This window comes from Oreochromis niloticus, linkage group LG11 (genome assembly GCF_001858045.2).
Source record: "Oreochromis niloticus isolate F11D_XX linkage group LG11, O_niloticus_UMD_NMBU, whole genome shotgun sequence".
NCBI classification, from domain to species: domain Eukaryota; kingdom Metazoa; phylum Chordata; class Actinopteri; order Cichliformes; family Cichlidae; genus Oreochromis; species Oreochromis niloticus.
Window position 1 is genome coordinate 35,089,233 of NC_031976.2, and position 18,704 is coordinate 35,107,936.

Genomic DNA, 18,704 nt, shown 5'->3' on the forward strand with positions numbered 1-18,704 from the left:
GCTGGATGTCTCAGTGAGAGGATGCGGGGTCTCTAACCCACTCGCGGCTTGCTCAGGTCTGGACATGCTGGGAGGCAAACGCCCATCCTAACTGTGGCTGTGTGTTGTTCTAAAAAGCGACGTAGAGAACAGCCGGGTTAAATGAGGAACAGGTCTGTGCTTTAACGCTGTGTCGTGCTGGTCGCTGCCAGCAGGATTTGCATGAGGTTTATTTTGGGGGAAACAGCTTCAACCGTCGGCGCAGCAGGCTGGTCCTCACACCAAAGGATTCACCGGATTTGGCTGCACGTTTTTTGTGCTAAAAGTTCACATTTATTCTTATTTAAGGCCGCATGAAAGACCAAATCATAACTATACACGATTACTCTGGCGCACTGAATGGGAGCGCCTATAGTTCAGGTTTTTGTCTGTTGGTCAGACAAGCGCTCATCTAAATTTAAAAACATGTTCTACGGTGCTGTGAGTAATAACAAATGTATTTTTCAATAAATTATGTATTTAAATAAGTTAGATTAATAAACTATTGTCGGCAGTGCCATTGCGCATTTTGGAGCATCTTTCTCAATGCCCTTCACTTTTTAGTAGACTTTAAATTGGACATTTTTAAAATGTAACTTTTAATTTGTATGTACATTTGGCATATTTGGTTATATTTAGGATTATAATTACCTTTTACGCTGGATACAATTTTTTTTTATACTCCTGTGGCCTCTTGAGAGCTCCCTGAGCATTTGGATACACCTGTGCACTTTTGGAGATGTCCATTTGGATTCGCGGCTCACTTTTGGCTTTGTTGGATTTTATTCACGTGAAAATATTTTTCTTCGGATTCTTTTGATCTAGTCCATAAGAAAAGGGTCCGTTTTACCAATTGATCCCACCAATGGAGTCTGTGCAGCCTTTCAGAGATGCTCCATGTCTTGGCAAACGCACAAAAAGCAGCAGCAAGTTCCTAAGAGTTCAGTTGCGCACTCACGGACAATCCCTTTTCAGTATTAACTGTATGACTACTGGATGGACCAAAATAAGTTGAAACCATAGGGGTAGAACAGTATATTTCTGAGGAGGGGGCTTTACCTTTTAATACCATTTTTTAAATCATTTTATAATGGGATATTGGAGGTTATGTTTATTTAGGGCCCAAAGGGCCATTTTTAGATTTGGGGGACATTCTGGGCTTTTTAGAAATGATTTTGTCAAATTTGTTCACCCCTACATGAGCTACAGACATGGAAGTGTCCTTTTTGCAGGGATTGCTGGGAAGAAGAAGGAGGCTGTCGAGGTTGGGACTTTGGAGAGGGAGGTATAGTTAGAGCCACTGTCTGAAAGGTAAGCAATCCTCTGTTCTGATGTGGCCAATGGTGCCTAATGTTGGCTGGAAGGCAAGTAGAGCCTCTATAGTCACCATTTTGACAGAGAAATGTAGGTTTTATGATGTATTTTGGTGTTTTCATTGTATAATAGATCAGGGAGGGTCAGGGCATTATGGTGTGCAGTAACAAGGAAATATGGAGGGACTGCTAGGGGGAGCCAGAGCTGGGGCAAGAAGGCAGTGTGCCGGGCCTGGGCTGTTAGGAGAGGATGTTATTCTTGTAGAACTACTTACAGACACGGACGAGAACTCCGGATGGCCCTTCATTGTTGTATGTTCCTTAACAAAGTAGTTGTTTGGCTGTGTTGGCCATCAAGGGAGCACTTCCCCAGAGGAAAGCCCCACACAGGCTGAGCTCTGTGAAGGGAAAGTATCCTGTCATTTAACACGAATAAGTAGCACAAAAATAATTCGAATAAGCAATGAAAATGTAAGGGCCGTACATTAGGAGTAATATTATTGGAGTATATTGTGTAAATTTGTGTTAGCCTAGCATTGGTGACGTTAAAGAAAACATTCAAGATGGCCTCTCCTCTGCTTGGAAACAGGTGAGAGCCGTCTGACATTTCCTGATTACGTCACAGAGCTGCTTTGGTTACAAGGTGTCGCCAAATGTTTCTTTAAAAGTAAAAATAAATAAATAAATACAAATATTATAATTGTTCCTTTGCTGGTTTCTGCACAGACGCACATTAATGCAGAAGTTGAGTCACAACTACTGAATCACAGCTTTCTGTCAGCTCCTGAGTGTGCAGCCTGCTGGCTGTAAGGGCCACGCTGCCACCGAGCGCTGATTGGTTAACCCTTTCAGAAGGCTTTAACCTCAGGAGCTTTAAGTCTCCACTTTTTCACATTTAATTAGGACTTTTATTAATTGCCCTAAACTTATATATTTAAATATGATTGAATTTCTTCTTCAAATTACTAAGAATATCTTAAAATGATGGAGACCACTTGCTAAGAAAAGGTCAAAGGTCAATATAAGATTAATTTCATGAACACGAAGGGTTAATTTAATGCCACTAATTGAAGCACAGCAGTCATGTGCTCTTTAATTGGTCCAAAATTCACTGAGTTTGTTATTAATACAGCTCAGATTATGTAAATGACTTTACATTTTGCTGTAGTATTAAATAATCAAAGCTTTACAGCTGCAGTTAACCCTTTCATTACCTTAATTGTCTCGTGCAGTTTGTTGTCTTATGTTGTGAAATGGGGCATCTTCTCCTCCAGATCACTTTCTGTGAAATTAAGGACACAAGTAGGAGACACAACACGACATCAGTGCAAATTTAGGAGGATTTAATTGCTGTCAGGTACCAAAAATGAAGCAGAATAGGCCTTTTATCGACGTCATGGCAGGAAAAGGAAAACTGGAAGGACATTTACTGGTAGAATAAATGTATTTCAGCAAAAAAATGAAAAAAAACTGTCCATTTAAAAATGGTAAATTCTTCAAAATATGACATTTAAGAAAGCCTTATGGGGCTTTAAAATCATTCAACATGATTTTCTAAGTGCAGGTTTCACAAGTACTTAGATTAGTTAATCGTTTCCTGTTATTTTTGTTGATTACAAGCATTTAAACTGAACATTTAAAGTTATCCTGAAGCTAAAGGGTTAAAAGTGAGCGTCAGTGCTTTTAGTCCATAGTGGTGGTGCTGAAATCAGAAGGATGGTTGTTATGGGCGGTGTTTTTATTGTGGGCATATTACCGCCCCCCTCTGGTGGTCACGGGGATTTACAAAGAAAGGAACGAGACCGTGCAGTGAGTGTTGGGCCTGTTTCCACTCGCTCAACCTTCTGGTCATCAGCTGTGTGGTTTCTCTGTGTCACCGCAGCACCGCTGATGTGATTAGCTTTGTTGGGACTATATTAGTTTGAGACGCCACGGCACCCACCGGGTCTTTTCTGACAATTACAGGAAAATGAGAGGACTGAGAGTGCAGTCTTTGTAGAAAACACCCACATATAGTTCTGTGTTAATAACCACTGGGCGTCATCAGCTCTTTACAGCAGTCAGTTTAAACTTCCACAATCTTCCTGTGAACTGAAGACTGAAAGCAGTTCCAGAGAAGCTGCTGTTACACAATGAATGCGTTTGTCAGCTCAGTCGGCCGTGCCATGTTTGTTTTTGTTCCTGTACTGCGGCTATAGAGCGTCTCTGTCCCGCCCTGAAGCTACTCCGGCTGTCTCGGTGCGCGTCCTCTTTGCCTCTGAGGAGCTATCTGCTCGGGCCATAGAAACACAGAGAGAGCAGCTTGGTGCTGAATGCAGCTGGGTTATGCTGAAAGAGAGAGAAACTGTTAACTCCTTCACTGCTGAAAAGTGTAGCCAGCGAGGGACAAAAATCTGTTCACTTCCTGGTTCAGAATCAGTAACATGAGACGTTTTTGTTGGATCCAAGCGTGCTGTCTGAATCTCTCTCTCTCTCTTTTGTTTCAGGAATCATCCTCATCAGGACCACCATCCATATTTTCATAGTTCCAGTGTGAACGTGAAGAGAGCAAATTTGATGTAAGCTTCAGCAGCACCTTTCTGTCACAGTCAACACACAACAGTCCTCTGTCATGTTGGAAACTCTGTGAAACTGCCATGAAATGCTTATTTTCTGTGGCTGTCACAGCACAGCGAGTGTCAGCTGTGAATAAATGCTGCTGTTAGATCTGCTTTTCTATGAAACAGCTGAGACGTTAGACTTCTAACACACCCACTTTGCCTGGTGAATCACAGCCAGGGGTTGATTGGGGTTGATCAATTGATAAATGTATTATTGTTATTATTATTAGTATTATGAATAAAGGATCCACACTAGGCTTCTATGACATAAATTATATTTCACTGCATTCATTTACAGTTTAGCTTCACTTAAATATGTTTATACAGCATTATTGTTGACGGGTCAACCAGCATAATATCACCAACCATGATCGGGACATTTTATGTCTTTGCCTCAGACTGAAACAATAGGCTTTTTTCTTTATTATTATATTTATTAAATTGCTTTTTTCCGCCATTCATTAAATTTTACATGAATGTCATACATGGGAGTCTAAATATGTTTGTTTTATTAAAAGTAAAACTATAAAAAAAAAATCCATGTTAATGGATATCAGTGAGAGCAGATATCACTGATATGGTCCACTCAGGTACGCAGCTTTGGTGATAACCACACAAGCACCACCCACTGGCTGTTTGTTTTGGTTGGGGACATAGCCAATTAGACTGAATGTGAACTGAGGGAGCTACACAAGATAAACACAAACCATTTAGAACTCTGGATCACGCAAAGCTGCTCTGGTACAGGCTAAGAATAAGAGTGAAATTGGAAATGAGCAGAATAATGAAAGCATAACTTCTTATGTTTGCCTTTTTAAATTTTGCATGTTCACCTTTTAGATCTAGGGCTCTCTGACTCATAGCCAGAAACTTCTGCTAACAAAAAAAGAAGATTATGTCGATAACTCCCTCTCATGTCAGTCATATTGTAGTTAGTCTCATTATCAAGTGACACAAAGTCAACTGCAAACCAGGGTCCCTGGCCCCGAAATGTTTGAAACCCCCTACTTTAGATAACTCAACAAAATAGATGGCGTTTTCTTATCTTTGTTAAAGAAAAATATTGAATGTACCGTCTAAAGATCAGGGAAATCTAAAGCAAAAGCACGAGTGTATTTATGTAGCAGTAAATTTAAAGAATGTAATAATCCAAATCTGAGATCAAACATGTACCCAAACTGACATTTTGATAGATGCACAGGATCGAAATGCATAAAACTAACCTAATCTTTAATTGTCACAGATCACGTCCCACTTCTTGACTCTGTGACCTCAGCACCTGCACCTCAGCCATGATGGATGAGGAGATCATCGAGGAGAAGGCCAAGCTGAAGCAGGGTCTGGTCAAAGTTCTCCAGTGTGTGGCCACCATCTCCTCAGCTGCTGCTGTAGTTAACCCCATCTTTGGTGTTGCTGGTTCCCTGATCCGGGTGGTGCTGCACCACATTGATGATGAGGACATTCGTACTCTGAAGCGCGAGTTTGCATCAGTCAACCGGGGGTTGGACCAGCTCTCGGAGCTGAACCGCAGCACGCTTGTGCAGATCGAGAAGGAAACGCTGGCCAACCAGTACAATCAGGTTGAGGAGAACCTGAAGCACCAGTTCAGAAAGTTCATGGAGATGGTGGAGGCACGGCCGCAGCACCGCGAGAGCAAGAAAGACGACTTTGAGGAGAGTTACGCCAACGATCTGGGTGACCAGAACCTGCACACGCTGTATGATGGCGTGGTGGGGAAACGCAAGCTGTTCAGTAGACCCATCCTGGAGGTCTACTTGAAATACTCGCAAGGCGATCGCCAGACAATGGAGCGACTGTGCACGCGCCTCACCTACCTGTTCTGCATCGGGCTCATCGCCCTCATGGGGTACGCGGCCGTCATCGGAGATGACGAGGAGGGCCTGAGCGAGGAGTGGGCTGAGAAGATGGAGCACATACAGGAGAAAATGCAGGAAGCTCTTAGTAGGTGCAACTGAAGAACCGTGAAGAGTCGTCGTCTCTGCTTCATCAGTGCTTTTCTTCACTTTTTGGACTCGCGGGTCCACATTCCTGCTGTAACTTTCTTTCATTTTCTCTCCCAATGACAACATCTCACTTCACTGCTTAAAAGCCTGGTGATTGCTGCACATGTGAGCTGTGTGTGAGACGTGAGCATGGCCCGTTTCCTGCTGCTTTGACATCGACTGGCTGATTCCTCAACTTAAAAAAAAAAAAAAAATCATGGCAAGAAAAGATATATTAATCATCCATGGGATCAGTATGCTGCGCTAAAGAAATTGCACACACATAATTATACAAAAAACATTAAAAAGTAAGTTTTTTTTTCATTCCAGGGCATCAAATACTCCTGTTCTCAGTTGCTCACACAAGGTGTGCCAGACTTTGGCAGATAGAAGATTTTAGTTCATGTCCTTTATTGGACATTTTTGCTTGCTGATTAATTTGCACCTGGCTTAGTTTAAGCAAAGTCCCTATGGTTATTTATTTGGGACCAGTCTAACCTGATTTTAAAAACACAAAACACTTTAAAAAGTTTAACAACTTGACTCCAAAATAAGAAAAAGCTTTAAAAAGCTTTTCCTCCATTGAAGTTGCAGATATGTCTCTAAAATTTCTGTTCAGGATTCTTTGAGTGCCACAATCTTAGTTTGGTACCAAATACAGCCCCCTACCCAGTGTGTTTAAATGTGACACTAAAGTGTCCTTTACAAGTATTTGTATGTGACGTGTTGACAGTGAGTGAGCCGTCTCGTTATTGCTTTAACCAGTGCTCGTTCACATCTGCTCTGTCTCTGGGAGAGTCTGGTGGCTTTGAGGGAAAATAAACAGAAGCATTTGAAACCCTTGGAATGAGAACTGAGTGTCAATCCAGCAGCTCCATATTTAAACGTAATCTATTACTGAGCTTCCCGCAGCTTTACATGCAGTCTGTTCCAGCCAAATGCACTTTGTGAAAATATATTACACTACAAGAAAATCAGTGTGGCGGCAGGAGAAACCAGCCTTCAGATGAAAGAGTTCAACTAAAAACGAGGATCCCAAAACCTCATATCTACGAATCTAATAACCAACTACTGTGATATAATCCTTTATTGAATATAATCAATCATGTCATCTTATGCAAATGATCAAAATCTGTGCCACAGATGTCTTGTTCTTACGTTAAATTTATTTTACACTAAAGTGATGCTGCTGTGCTGAGTTCTTTATTTTCTTTCCTTTAGTGCAGAAAATATTTGAAACATTAAGACACTACAGATTTTTCATGCAGCACTACACCTGCCAATAACGAGCACTTCACTGGAGCAAGAAGCACTGAATATGTCATTATTTACCATTTAGGAGGTCAAATTAAGCAATGGCTGCAGTTCAGTTTCCCCAACCTGTAATACACACCTGTAATACACACCTGTGGTATTTGAGTTTCTAACAGAGCTCTCGTTCTGTGCAGTTGTGCCACTCATACTTTTCTATTTAATGTGCACTACAACTTTTTCGCGATGGAGGAAATGCACCAAGTATGTAAGGAGATATCAGAGGGTTTCTTTGGTGGGAGGTTTTTAACATCTGTTGAGCCGTCATTATTCAAGGGGTTTTCTTTTAGGCGATCCTGATCAACTATGTATCATTTTTAGCGCTTTTTGTCCTTTCCTATCTGAACAACAGTGCCTAAATGTCCCATTTTTTGTATTTTTATTAAGGGGTTTGTTTTAATCATGTAAGTATGCAGTCTTTATGTTTTGAGCAATTTGTCTCTTATTTTTCTAGAAAACTGGTGATGCCAAAAGTATCAGATGGTTGGTCGGTTTACTGCATTAGAACACAACGTCAGTTGTCACAGTGTTTGCTAGAAAAGTTAGCAAGTAACACCCCAGTTAATATTATTTTTTATATATATATATATATATAGCCATACTTTCCTCCTACTTTTTAAATACATAGACTCTGTTACAGACTGGTTTATGGTTCTGTTGCAGTGTGCCGCCATCTTGTTATAACATTATATGCTACATAAATATAGTTAAAATTCTGTTGATATTTTGGGAGATCATATGGCCCTCTTTTTTGTAATGCCCTGTATGTGAACATGTTGCCTTTTTGTTCTGGAAATTTGATGGCTGATTGTATATGCACCATAAATAAACATCAATAAATAATACTGACTTGGCATACTGAACTATTTAACAGCAATAAGAATGGATCAGTGTGTTTGTGATTAAGAAAAAGTCTATTTTCTTATGTTAAAAAGCTCCTGCCACTATGAAAGTGTGCATGTAACTGAGTTATTCGCACATACAGGTGACCAGACGTCCCTTTATTTGTGGGACGCATCATTTTTTTGTTAAATCTCATCTGTCATCTTACATTTTGATTGGCTCTAACGGTCTCGTTTCTGAGTCAGCACTGCTGTGAAAAAAGCAGGTATGGCTGACACGATCAGGTTGATCTGTCGCCCTCTACAGCCAAAGGGAGAACATTACAGCTCACCACAGTATCACAGGTTTTGCAGTTTACAGCAGAACATGATGGAAACGTCATAATAAAAGACAAAGCTACAGTAAGACTAGAAACCTACTTATAATAGAATTAACCTATTTTCTGATATTCGTGGATGGAACAGCAGATTTGCTGTATAAGACATGCTCCTCTTTGTGCTCATTATTATATTTACTTGGAAGGTTGGCAAAGTTAGTGTTTTTGAGTCTCTGTTGGGTGTAGGAGGACTTAGCTGGCCTGCACAGAGCCCTGACCTTTTACCCAGTACTAGTCATCAGTACTGGATGTGATTTACTTTCTACAACAAGGTTCTGCAATCTGATGGGAAGCACTTCCAAAGTAGAAAAGGTTTGGAATTTATTAAAAAAAACATTTTCAGCAGATTTGGGTCGATTTGGGTCGTTTTTAGTTATTTATTTCTTTTACTCTTTTGTAGTCTAAAAATGCTGAACTAGCCAAAGAACTGGTTTAAATATGTAATAAATGTGGCATTTAAAATGTAGAAACTAAGAAAATGTGTTTTGGGAACACAAATGTAATAAATTAAATGCCATAAAAAGAATGTTTTGGGGCCCAGAAATTAGGTTTAAGATATATTGTTAAAGATTTACAGAGAAAGACCCAATTTTAGTGCAGCAAGGAGGAAAATGGTGATTGCTCAGTTACATTAAGGTGTGTAGTGCACAAAACTAAATAAAAAAGATCAAAACTGAAAATAAAACGCTCTTTAGTAATGTATCTGTGACATGAATTATTGTTGTGTTCCAGTTTCTTTTTTTTCATGCTGACATTTTTTTAATTTATTTAACATTTTGTGAGTTTTAGTTATTTTGTCCAAATACATAAAATCAAAACCATCCATCAATCATCATCATCTCCTTGCAAAACATGTAAAACGAACAAAACAAGTTATAGCTCGTTTAATTTGAGCTATGAATAAGAATGTTGTTATTACGGCTCCTCTGGTGCAGCAAAGAGAAGTGTACGCTGAAGTGCAGTTTACTCATTTGTACGCAAGAGGGCGTTAGTACTTCACTTGCGTCACCATTACACCTGTTTTTTCGGAGCTCCTTCAGGGTCCACGGAGTCACATCTGTGTATCAAAGCTGTCAGACTAATAAAAGCTGTTTCCATTTTTAGAGGCCAAATAAATCTGCTGGAAAACCCGAAATTAATTTACAAACGAGTGAAAAACAAAACGCCTCAGGTGAGGTAAGCAGGGCGCATCGCCGAGGTTAAGTCCCTCTGGTATGGCCCTCATGCATTATTATCCAGATGAACAGGTTTGACTCACAGCTCAGAGTTGGGGGATCAAAACAGGAAAATGCGCATTACGGGCATTTGCAGTGCGGATTACTGAGACACAAAGATTTTGAGGCGCTTACCTGCGCTGCAGATTAATGAGTTCTTGTGAACCACCGACGCACATCCTCTGTCATGTGATGGAGCTTTTTTTCCTCCCCTCTCCGTGAAACGAGATCCTTTCAAATAATCTAAAAAAAAAAAAGGATTATTTGAAAATTTTAAAAGCTCTCCGTCACATATCGAACATGAATCCGTACATATGATGTGAAATATTTGATGAGCTGAAGGAGAAACGATTTTTTCCCAAAAGAGAGGTTTTAGCCTCGGCGCTCAGGGCGCGTCGTGTGCGCACTGAAAAGGCGGGGGTGAGAGGTTTAATTTAATCTCGGCCTCATCAGAATGATGAAAAATGACAACATATGGTCTTTAGATTTTAAGAGATGTTTCACGGATGTATATACATTTATGATAAATCTGAACAGAGAATGATGACATAGTGATGCGCAGTAGTTCTAAAAATACACAGTGGGTAGTTGTCAGATTCCCCTCCCTGATTATTTAAAATATCCTTTACCGTGATAACATTTTCACAACAGTATTAAAGCTTTAAAGGCTCTGAGCATTGAGGTTTCTAAAACTGCAGAAGGTCAAAGAAATTCGTTAATGATCCGAAACGCGGTTGAGGTGAAAAGGAAAATCAGTGCATCGTATTCAGACGCTAAAGAGACAAAAGACAACAGTTTTTCGATCGTCTTACCTCAACTTTTGGATCATTTTCACAGCAGCTGAGGCACAAAATGGTGAGAAAACGGTGCAAGAACGCTGCCCCAGAACAAAAAGGAGAAGAAGAAGAAAAACGCCCACAAGAAAAACATTTTGATTAATTTCCGTTCTGTTGAAGAAGTTAAACCTTCCAGTCATGGTGACCTGACTGAAAAGAAAATGGACCCACCACAGATTTTACCCTGCGCAGTTTTGCGCTCTCCTCCTCCTCCTCTCTCTCTTTCCATTTATCTCTCCTTCTCGCGCGCTCTCTCCCCCTTTGCAGACATTCAGTGCGCATCTCCGCTCTCAGTCCGGTTTTGGACCCTTCTCAGCAGTGCATGAGAGAACCGTGGGAATTTTCTCAAACTTGAAGGGGGGGAATCGTGTCTGCAGCTGTTGGAGCTTATCAGCCGCGAAGGAGCAGTAGAAGCATTTCATTCAGGTATAGAAAAAACACTGTTACTATAAGAATGTCATGAATGTTTATCTTTCTCCCTCATCAGAAGGGTTAACATGCTCCAAGGTGTGTCCGATCCTCTCAGGGGATATGCGCGTAAAAAGATCCACGTTGCGCATTTCTTTTGAGCGCGCATGGCAGATAAAAATGCTTCAGTTCGGGCACACGGAATTCCCATCCTTAGAATATTTACTTAAACCTTGTTGTTCATAGTTGCTATCTTATTGCGCACATGTTTATCTTTATTAATACAACAAATTACGAGGCCTTTTAAAATGTAAACAAAATGAATGATGATTTGTTTCAGGTTGTCGGTGACGCAGATTCGAGTTCAGACACAGATAGCGTCTGAACTGGGATTGCACAGTAATTTATGCATGTCAGACTGAAAGATGAAAGCCGTTTTTTAAACATGGTTTGGCCTTGGTCTGCGAATCTAAGATGAGTCACAGCCAAGGGCATCTTCTCATCCAGGCCCCCATTTTGTTCACATGACATCATCATCTACATCCTTTTGGATGCGTAGTTTAAAAAATGAAATGTATTCCAAGGACATAATGGTGCCCATCAGAGCAGGAGACGCAATGTGACCAAAAAACAAAACAAAACACCAAACCATTCTCTAAAAATGCTGAATTTCATCTTGAACTCAGATTTCTGACATCTCATCTCTCCTCCACTTCTGAAAGAAAGAGTCTTTGATATAAGATTAAATTGATCTTTTCTACTATTTACAAAATAAATATAGAGAGTTGGCTTTAATATATTTAGAAAAAAGGTCCTTACCAGTGTGAAGCAACACAGTATTAAACTGTAGAGCATTACTGCTCTTAAATTCAGTGCACACACTACAATTACTAACCAGGTAAAGTTAAAGCTTTTATTTTAAAGCAACACCAATGTTTTTCATTTTCACACACATGCAGTTCAGTTGAGCTTTGTTCCTGCAACATCATCTGTCGTCTTAATATTAAATGCAGATACAGAAGTGGCTTTCAAAGTAAGGACCAGGGACCCCCAGGGGTCTGCAACAAACTGCTAACAAATCTGGAAATTGATTTACTATAAATAATATGCCAACAAAACAAACTTAATGTGTCAAATAGTGTGTTCCGACCAACACAAAGTCTCACTCTGCATTGGACCATTTTGTGCTCCATAATTATTCTCGTCTAACAGCCAGTGGGGAACCATCGCCTTTCAAAGTACAGCCAACAGTTGGAACAGGAACATTTCCAGAAGTTAGAAATTTTCTGTAGTTTTCTGCAAGCTACCTCCATTTTCTGCTCTCTTTATAAAAAGGGAAGTTGGATCATATTTCTATTTTTAATTCTTGGTAAATTCAGGTTATGAAAAAATCTCAGCTGACACGAGGTCATAACAGTCTGAAGAGAATTATTTGCTGAAGCTGGATTTGTTTCATCTAATCAAGCCGTTCCACAACGTTTGGTCTGAACAACTCAATTCATTTTTATTTATATAGTGCCATATCACAACATATGTAAACATATGAGCAGAGTGCAAAAGGTAGAATCCCACATTTAATTGGTGCTTGGATTATTCCATCCTTTCTCCCTTTCTTTCTTGTAAGGGACTCATTGCACAACAAAAGGAACTTTTGATTTACAGTGTGGAATTTTTCAAAAAACTAACAAAAAACTGGAAAAGTATTTTCATGGTGCAGACATTTATATTCAGACCATACTCCATCTAATCTTTGACTACTGGACTACCAGTTACTCAGATGAAATAATCTGAGAGACACTATACCGTTTCGTGGCAAAGTTTGAGAAATGACCACTTTCTCCTCATCCAAATGAAGATCATAGATGGAAAGATATTATGAGGGAAATTTTTATATTATTATGATAACAGCATAAAGAATCACTGCTTCATTTCTAAGTTTCTATCTATGTTTGACATATTTTGCTTCTCTGTATCCCAGAACATGACTAATCCACTGGAGAAGGTTGTGGCCCAGAAGAAGGAGGCCATTGAGGCAGTGATGGATATGTTTCAGAGGGGGGCCGAGGTGCTGGCCAGTGCTGTGGGTGAGCTCTTTCCTCTTTGTGAGGCTGCTGCTCCTGTCCTGCGTCTGGCCTTAGATAATGTTCAGAGCAAAGAGGTCTTCTATGTCAAAGAACAGTTTCTGACAGTGAAGAACAAGCTTGATGTGCTCTCGAGTCAGCTGGAAGACATAGACTGCGAGCTCAAGAAGGGAAGACTGGACTCCCAGTACTTCTCTGTTGAGGAGAACATTCGGAACCAGTTTAGGAAGTATATGGATATACTGGAAGCAAAAGAGCAGTTCAGGGAGGTGAAGAAGAGACTTTTCTTGGAGCACTTTGCCAAAACTGGAGGAGAGAAGAACCTGCTTGTGCTCTGTGATGCTCTCATGGGGACTAACTGCTTTGGAGAGCCCATTTTAGATGTGGTAGAAAGGTAAATTGTTCCATTTCATCACATTTATGCTTCTGGATTTACAAATCCCCACTGTCCATTTCTGTGGATGGGGTGTCAGATGAAAGTATGATGAAACTGCTCTTCTGTGTTGCAGGTATGTGGCACGGAACCGCCGCCTTCTGGAAGATTTCTGTGTTCGGATGAAGGAGCTTCTCTGCTTGGGTCTGATTGCTCTTCTGGGTCACTGTGCCTTAACACAGGGCCAAGAAGAAGAGCAGGACAAAATCCAAGAGTGGAGCAGCAAAACTGAAGAAGTTGAGTCCAGGATGAAGTCAGCCATTGAGTCTTGCATTGCTGCTTTTCCAGAACAAGCAAAATTAGACACCGAACGCCTCCTGAAGGAAAACCATGAAGAGAATCTTCAGGATTCAACTCAGCAGCTTTTAGAGTTCTTGGTGAAAAAGTACGACTGGGTCAGCTGGTCAGTGCGGCTGATCAACCATTCAGGCAGCACCTATCGAAACTGGCGAGCAGGGGAGCATTTTCATCATGTGGCAGGGCAGAACTGGTTCGAAGTGCTCCAGGTGAACAACATCAACCTGGTGGTGTCCTACAGCACCAAACCGCAGCCTGTGCCCTGCGACTGTATCAGGCAGGTGATGGAGGGTCAGGGGAAGAAGGGAAATGCCCCAGCTGTGGTGGAGGTGTTGGAGAAGCAGCTGTGCGGGTTTGTTGTTCATGCAGTCAGTCGTCACAAGGAGTCCGCGGCTGCGTGGAGCTTTCCTGAAGACTGTCATTACTGGGAGAGGCACAAGAATGTGGCTGTGTGTGTGCACTCAGAGTAAAGCTGCTAGATAATCCAGGTTTTAAGATTTTAAGGCAGTTTATCCAAATGAAGACATTTAACATTTTTGTTGCTAAAAGGAAAATTGATGATACACTGCACTGATCATCAGATAATTTATATTAACACCAATCACACAAATGAAGCATTTTCAGGTATTAAGCCCAGACCTAATGCATTAATAGTGGGGGGAGATTTATTCATATTCTTGCTGATTATTTCCAGTCGATCGACAGATTAAAGAATACATTTAAGGGGTGAAGAGATAAAAAAAATGAAATTGAAAATATTACAAAGCACTTTTGTTTGCAAATAATTACATTGCTTCTATGCAAACTGAGATGCACCAGCATCTCTGACTGAAACTACATTTAATACAACAATTCTTTTAATTTCAGCTGTAGGGTTTGTTTGTAGTGACAGCGGACTGAATCAAACTGACACTGTTACACTTATTTTTAACATTCATTTTGTGAATGGAAGGTTTATTAAATGTGAAAGATTTCAGAATGCAGCTTATGTTTTAAAATCTTTGTTTTTTAGTCTAGAGGTGTTATTTTTAAATGAGTTATGCCATAGTTTTACAGGTACAGCCCATTTGAGAACCGAATCGATTTGACACTCCTACATTAGAGCTACACATGACTGGATCAGTGCTCTGCGTACGCCATCACCCAAACTGACACGATAGAATCAATATTGGAAAACATCCGATCAATGCAGCTCTTTCAGAAAACTTGGTTTCATGTTTTAATGTTTTGTTAAAATAATATAACCACAAATGCACTTTCAGAGCTGCGCGAGCTCTTAGATACTCTCGGATATTTTCTACATAAATGTAGTTATAGCTCTTAAAAATCACTTGCATATTACAAACTGTATTGCTACATGTCTATCCATAATACTAACAGTTTACTTCAAAAGCATTTTACCTCAGCTGCATGCAGTAATAACACCGTCTCCCTTGAGAAACGGCTGCTCTACCTACTTACAGCTTTCAGGAGATGGTTTTGCTGAGGCTGCATCTACAGCTCTCTGCTCCCTTTTTGTCCGTGCTCAGCAGGCTGGCCTACATAACCCTGACAGGGAGCGGAGAGGTTACTTTTTCAGGCGTGAAAAACAAGAGGCTTGGAGGTTGGAGACACGACAATGTGCCTTGTGTTCTAAACACAGTGAAAGCCCTCGATGTCGAACCAGACGCCCACTGCCGACCAGTGCTCTGCCTAAAAATGATAACATGATGCTTCACACAGGATCTTTATGATTTATGTATCATTTAATCTATCTCAACGCCATCTTCTTCTTTTCTGTTAGGTATTCTTCCTCACATTAAATATTCAGTTGTTTTGTCTGAAATTTAAAAGTCAACCAAAGATTTTCCCAGGAAATTTTTATGAACTCAGTTTTTTTTAATCCACCACATTTAGATAAAAACTATTGCTTGCTTAAACCGCATCTGCTTTGTTACTCAAACCAAACCATCTTAACAAAATTAGTGGATAATGAATGGCTAGCATGGCTTTTTATGCTTTATGATAATTAATGAGTAAAAACAAAAAGCAAATGGATGTGTAAACACGTGTAATCTAATATCTGTCTCCTTTTTCTTGTACAAATGTGATTTATGTAGCACTGTTAGTGCCTGTGCCCATTAAAATGAAGCAGTGCACCCTCAGCAACACAGACTCCGGCTAATTTAATTGATATTTACACATAAGTCAGCATTTCCTGACCGCAGCTCTGCTTTGATAGTCCATGAATAACCTTTGGCTGAGCTAATATCCTGCAGACGAGCAGCAAAGTGCTTGACTTAGCAGGATGGTATCAGTCATAATGCTCAGAGTAGGTGCAGCGCGGGTGGAGATGCCCTTCATTTCATATCTCAGTGGATCTGCAGGGTCTTTAGCTGCTCGGCTTGTGTGTCATAAATCAAGCCTGTCAGAATCCATCAAGCGCTCTCCCTAAGACCCAGTGCAGTGCAGCAGGAAGTAGACTGTTCAGAGGAAAACAACTGTTAATTCAGCTGATCAAATTTATGCATATAAAAAAAAGCTAATTAAAAAATCTATATGATACATATAGAAAAGCCTAATTAAAACTAATTCAAAGAATGTTGGGGTGCAGACTGTTGGGGAGGAAACATCAGACAAGATCAGAACTAAAATAAAATCAAAAATAAGTCAAGTTTCTCCTATCAAAAAAATCAAAAATCAAAAAATAAATCCAGAAGTAGCAGTAGAATAGAGACAGACGAATATCACCTATGTAAGAGGATTCAATTCTGTGATGACTGTATCTCCCAATATCAGGGCTTAATGAAGTCAACATGAAGAAACATATTCATTTATTAAATTGAATTGTATAGAAATTGATAATTAATTGATCATAGTGTGCAATGTGTGTTGCACTTCAGCTTGACTATTTTTTTTATTATTCTAGTAACAATAGCCACATTCCTTATTTTGTTCATATGTGTACGACCGGTAGACGAGGTCCAGGCTGGATGCTGTGGTTATATTCCACTGGTGAAAATCTGGATTATGCATAAATACTGGATGCAAGAGTAAAAAAACTTGATCAGTCTTCTCCAAAGCTTTGAACATTTCTCAAATTAATTAATAAACCAGCACTTTATTTGTCCTAAAACAAAAAAGTAATCTGACACATAATCTATCATTACATTTCTAATGGGCATTTTAAGCAAGAAGATTAAGAGGTTTTAATAAGCAATTTATTAAAGTTGAACAGTTTCCCTCAGTTTACCACCGTTTGAACCCTAAATACTACCCTAAAGAAAACTGGCTCGAGACTGTAGCTTCATATTTACCCTGCAGCAGTGGTATGTGTATTTCTGAACACTGGAAAGTGCCGCACAAGCATTCAGTCTTTAACCTCCTAGAACCTGTCGTCCACATATGGGGACACCACAGTTTGGATTGTCTAGACCACAATACCAAATTTTGCTCTTTCAAATGAGCCATATTGCTTAAAGGGGCACAGTTGTTGTTTCTCATTTTGTTTTTGTATTTAGGAAAAACGCTGCTGTGTTCAGACGCCAAATAAAGAGTTTTGCACATCTTTACTCAATTGTGCCAAATAGCAAAGAGAAATTAAAAATGCATGCCATGAAAGAGTTCGGGTCTTAGGGGGTTAAGCTAAGATATTAAGCTTGGCAGTGGTATTGACTTCATTTTTAAACTTTAAGTAAAACAAACAAACAAAAAACAAACAGAAAAAACAGGTTTCAGATTGAGATTGTTTCTTGTTGGGCAGATCTTGTACCTGTCACTGGTCTAAGATCTGCAGTCGTCATTTAATATGGATGAGAAAACCCTAAAAATAGCCTTAAACCATAAACGTCTTCACTCTAAATCAAAATGCTGGTGAACAAAAACAAAACAAAGGAAAACATATCACAGACTTCCCTGTGATGCTAAACACTCCACCTGCTACCTTGCTGGCACAAAGCCTTTTTGTCATTACAAATCCCAGACAGGTGACTAACTGCTTTACCACCTTTGATCTGGGGCTGAAAAAACAGAAAATGTGGAGCAGACGGGCGGATGGGTGTGCCAGACAACAGCGCAGCCCTCAAACACTCACAGACACAGAACCAGTCTCTGTGTGCAGACCACTGAAACGACAGCACACAATAAAACAAACAAGAAGCTTGCTAACGTTACACCTGCGTCTGCTGACAGATAACAGACCGGTTTGTCTGTTGTTACTGTGCTCAATTTAAATTTAAACTAATCCAGTCACCTTATATTCCCTTTTTTTTTTTATTCCTTTTCTCCAGTGAGATGGCTGGATTTGGATGTTAAAATTAACATGACCACCAGCAGTATTTAACATTTCCTTGGTTTTCTCCCCTGTGGAGAAATGGAAAGCAGATGCAGCCGGCACTGTAAGGCAGTGGATTCATTAGTGGTTGTGTGGGTTTTGCCTAGGTAACAACTATTGATCCAAGAGGCTCTTGCCTGCATAAAAGGCTCTTGCTGTGGTAAACAGTCAATCCTGGCTGTCATGTGGAAGATGGAAAGCATCTGTTTACTGACTGCAGCCGGCTGCTGCATCTTGTGCTGCAGCAGTCAGACTTGTAGTGTTTTGTGGTTGAAAGGAGGTTAACGCAAGATTTTAAGAATGAAAGAGTGAAATATGGCAGGGAAATGGTGGTACCAGCAGTGGTTTGCAGACAGAGGGCGCTATCAACAAACAGATCTGAAGGTAACTCTGTTCCAAAAGCAGTCTGTTGCTGCCATGATTTAAAATAAATTGCTTTTCCACCCAGTTGTCGTTGTCCATTTATAGTTCAAAGATTTTTCTGTTTCAGCATCTCGTGAACATTTAATTTCTCTCACCATTTTAAACTGACTTTTACGATTTGAGATTAAAGTCATCATGGATGATGAGCCAAAGCCCAGCCTTAACCCCATGTTTTGGAAGCAAGTACTAAATTATGCAAGCCAGTTAGAATGATTGCCCAGACTTCAGACACCAAT

The 18,704-nt window shown here is 40.1% G+C and overlaps 2 protein-coding genes and 1 long non-coding RNA gene across 5 annotated transcripts; 2 read left to right on the forward strand and 1 right to left on the reverse strand.

Moving 5' to 3' along the window:
• Positions 1-37: 37 nt before the first annotated feature.
• On the forward strand, positions 38-8,090 carry rpz (rapunzel). Of its 3 annotated transcripts, none has more exons than XM_025911402.1 (4): positions 38-56; positions 1,251-1,329; positions 3,818-3,889; positions 5,175-8,090. In XM_025911402.1, the coding sequence occupies exon 4, from the start codon at positions 5,224-5,226 to the stop codon at positions 5,905-5,907; it is 684 nt and encodes a 227-aa protein (XP_025767187.1). In that variant the 5' UTR covers positions 38-56; positions 1,251-1,329; positions 3,818-3,889; positions 5,175-5,223; the 3' UTR covers positions 5,908-8,090. The 3 variants fall into 3 exon arrangements, with proteins under 3 accessions (XP_025767187.1, XP_025767186.1, XP_003443188.1); XM_025911401.1 differs by lacking the exon at positions 38-56 and adding an exon at positions 134-152; XM_003443140.5 differs by lacking the exon at positions 38-56 and having other exon boundaries at positions 841-1,329.
• LOC112848190 (uncharacterized) lies at positions 1,336-10,707 on the reverse strand. The gene is made up of 4 exons (XR_003222155.1): positions 10,491-10,707; positions 9,814-9,921; positions 2,546-2,613; positions 1,336-1,729 (listed from the first exon to the last, which is right to left on the reverse strand). It is a non-coding gene; the product is annotated as an uncharacterized LOC112848190 (long non-coding RNA).
• A 77-nt stretch (positions 10,708-10,784) lies between these two features.
• Positions 10,785-15,881, forward strand: LOC100701903 (uncharacterized). The gene is made up of 3 exons (XM_003443139.5): positions 10,785-10,940; positions 12,901-13,397; positions 13,513-15,881. The coding sequence occupies exons 2-3, from the start codon at positions 12,904-12,906 to the stop codon at positions 14,201-14,203; spliced, it is 1,185 nt and encodes a 394-aa protein (XP_003443187.1). The 5' UTR covers positions 10,785-10,940; positions 12,901-12,903; the 3' UTR covers positions 14,204-15,881.
• Positions 15,882-18,704: the final 2,823 nt, after the last annotated feature.

Excerpts from the sequence above, each read along its gene's own strand:
- rpz (XM_025911402.1), top strand. The coding sequence starts at position 5,224 with ATGATGGATGAGGAGATCATCGAGGAGAAGGCCAAGCTGAAGCAGGGT.
- LOC100701903 (XM_003443139.5), top strand. The coding sequence starts at position 12,904 with ATGACTAATCCACTGGAGAAGGTTGTGGCCCAGAAGAAGGAGGCCATT. Across the intron at positions 13,398-13,512 it reads ATTTTAGATGTGGTAGAAAG|GTATGTGGCACGGAACCGCC; the intron begins GTAAATTGTTCC and ends TCTGTGTTGCAG.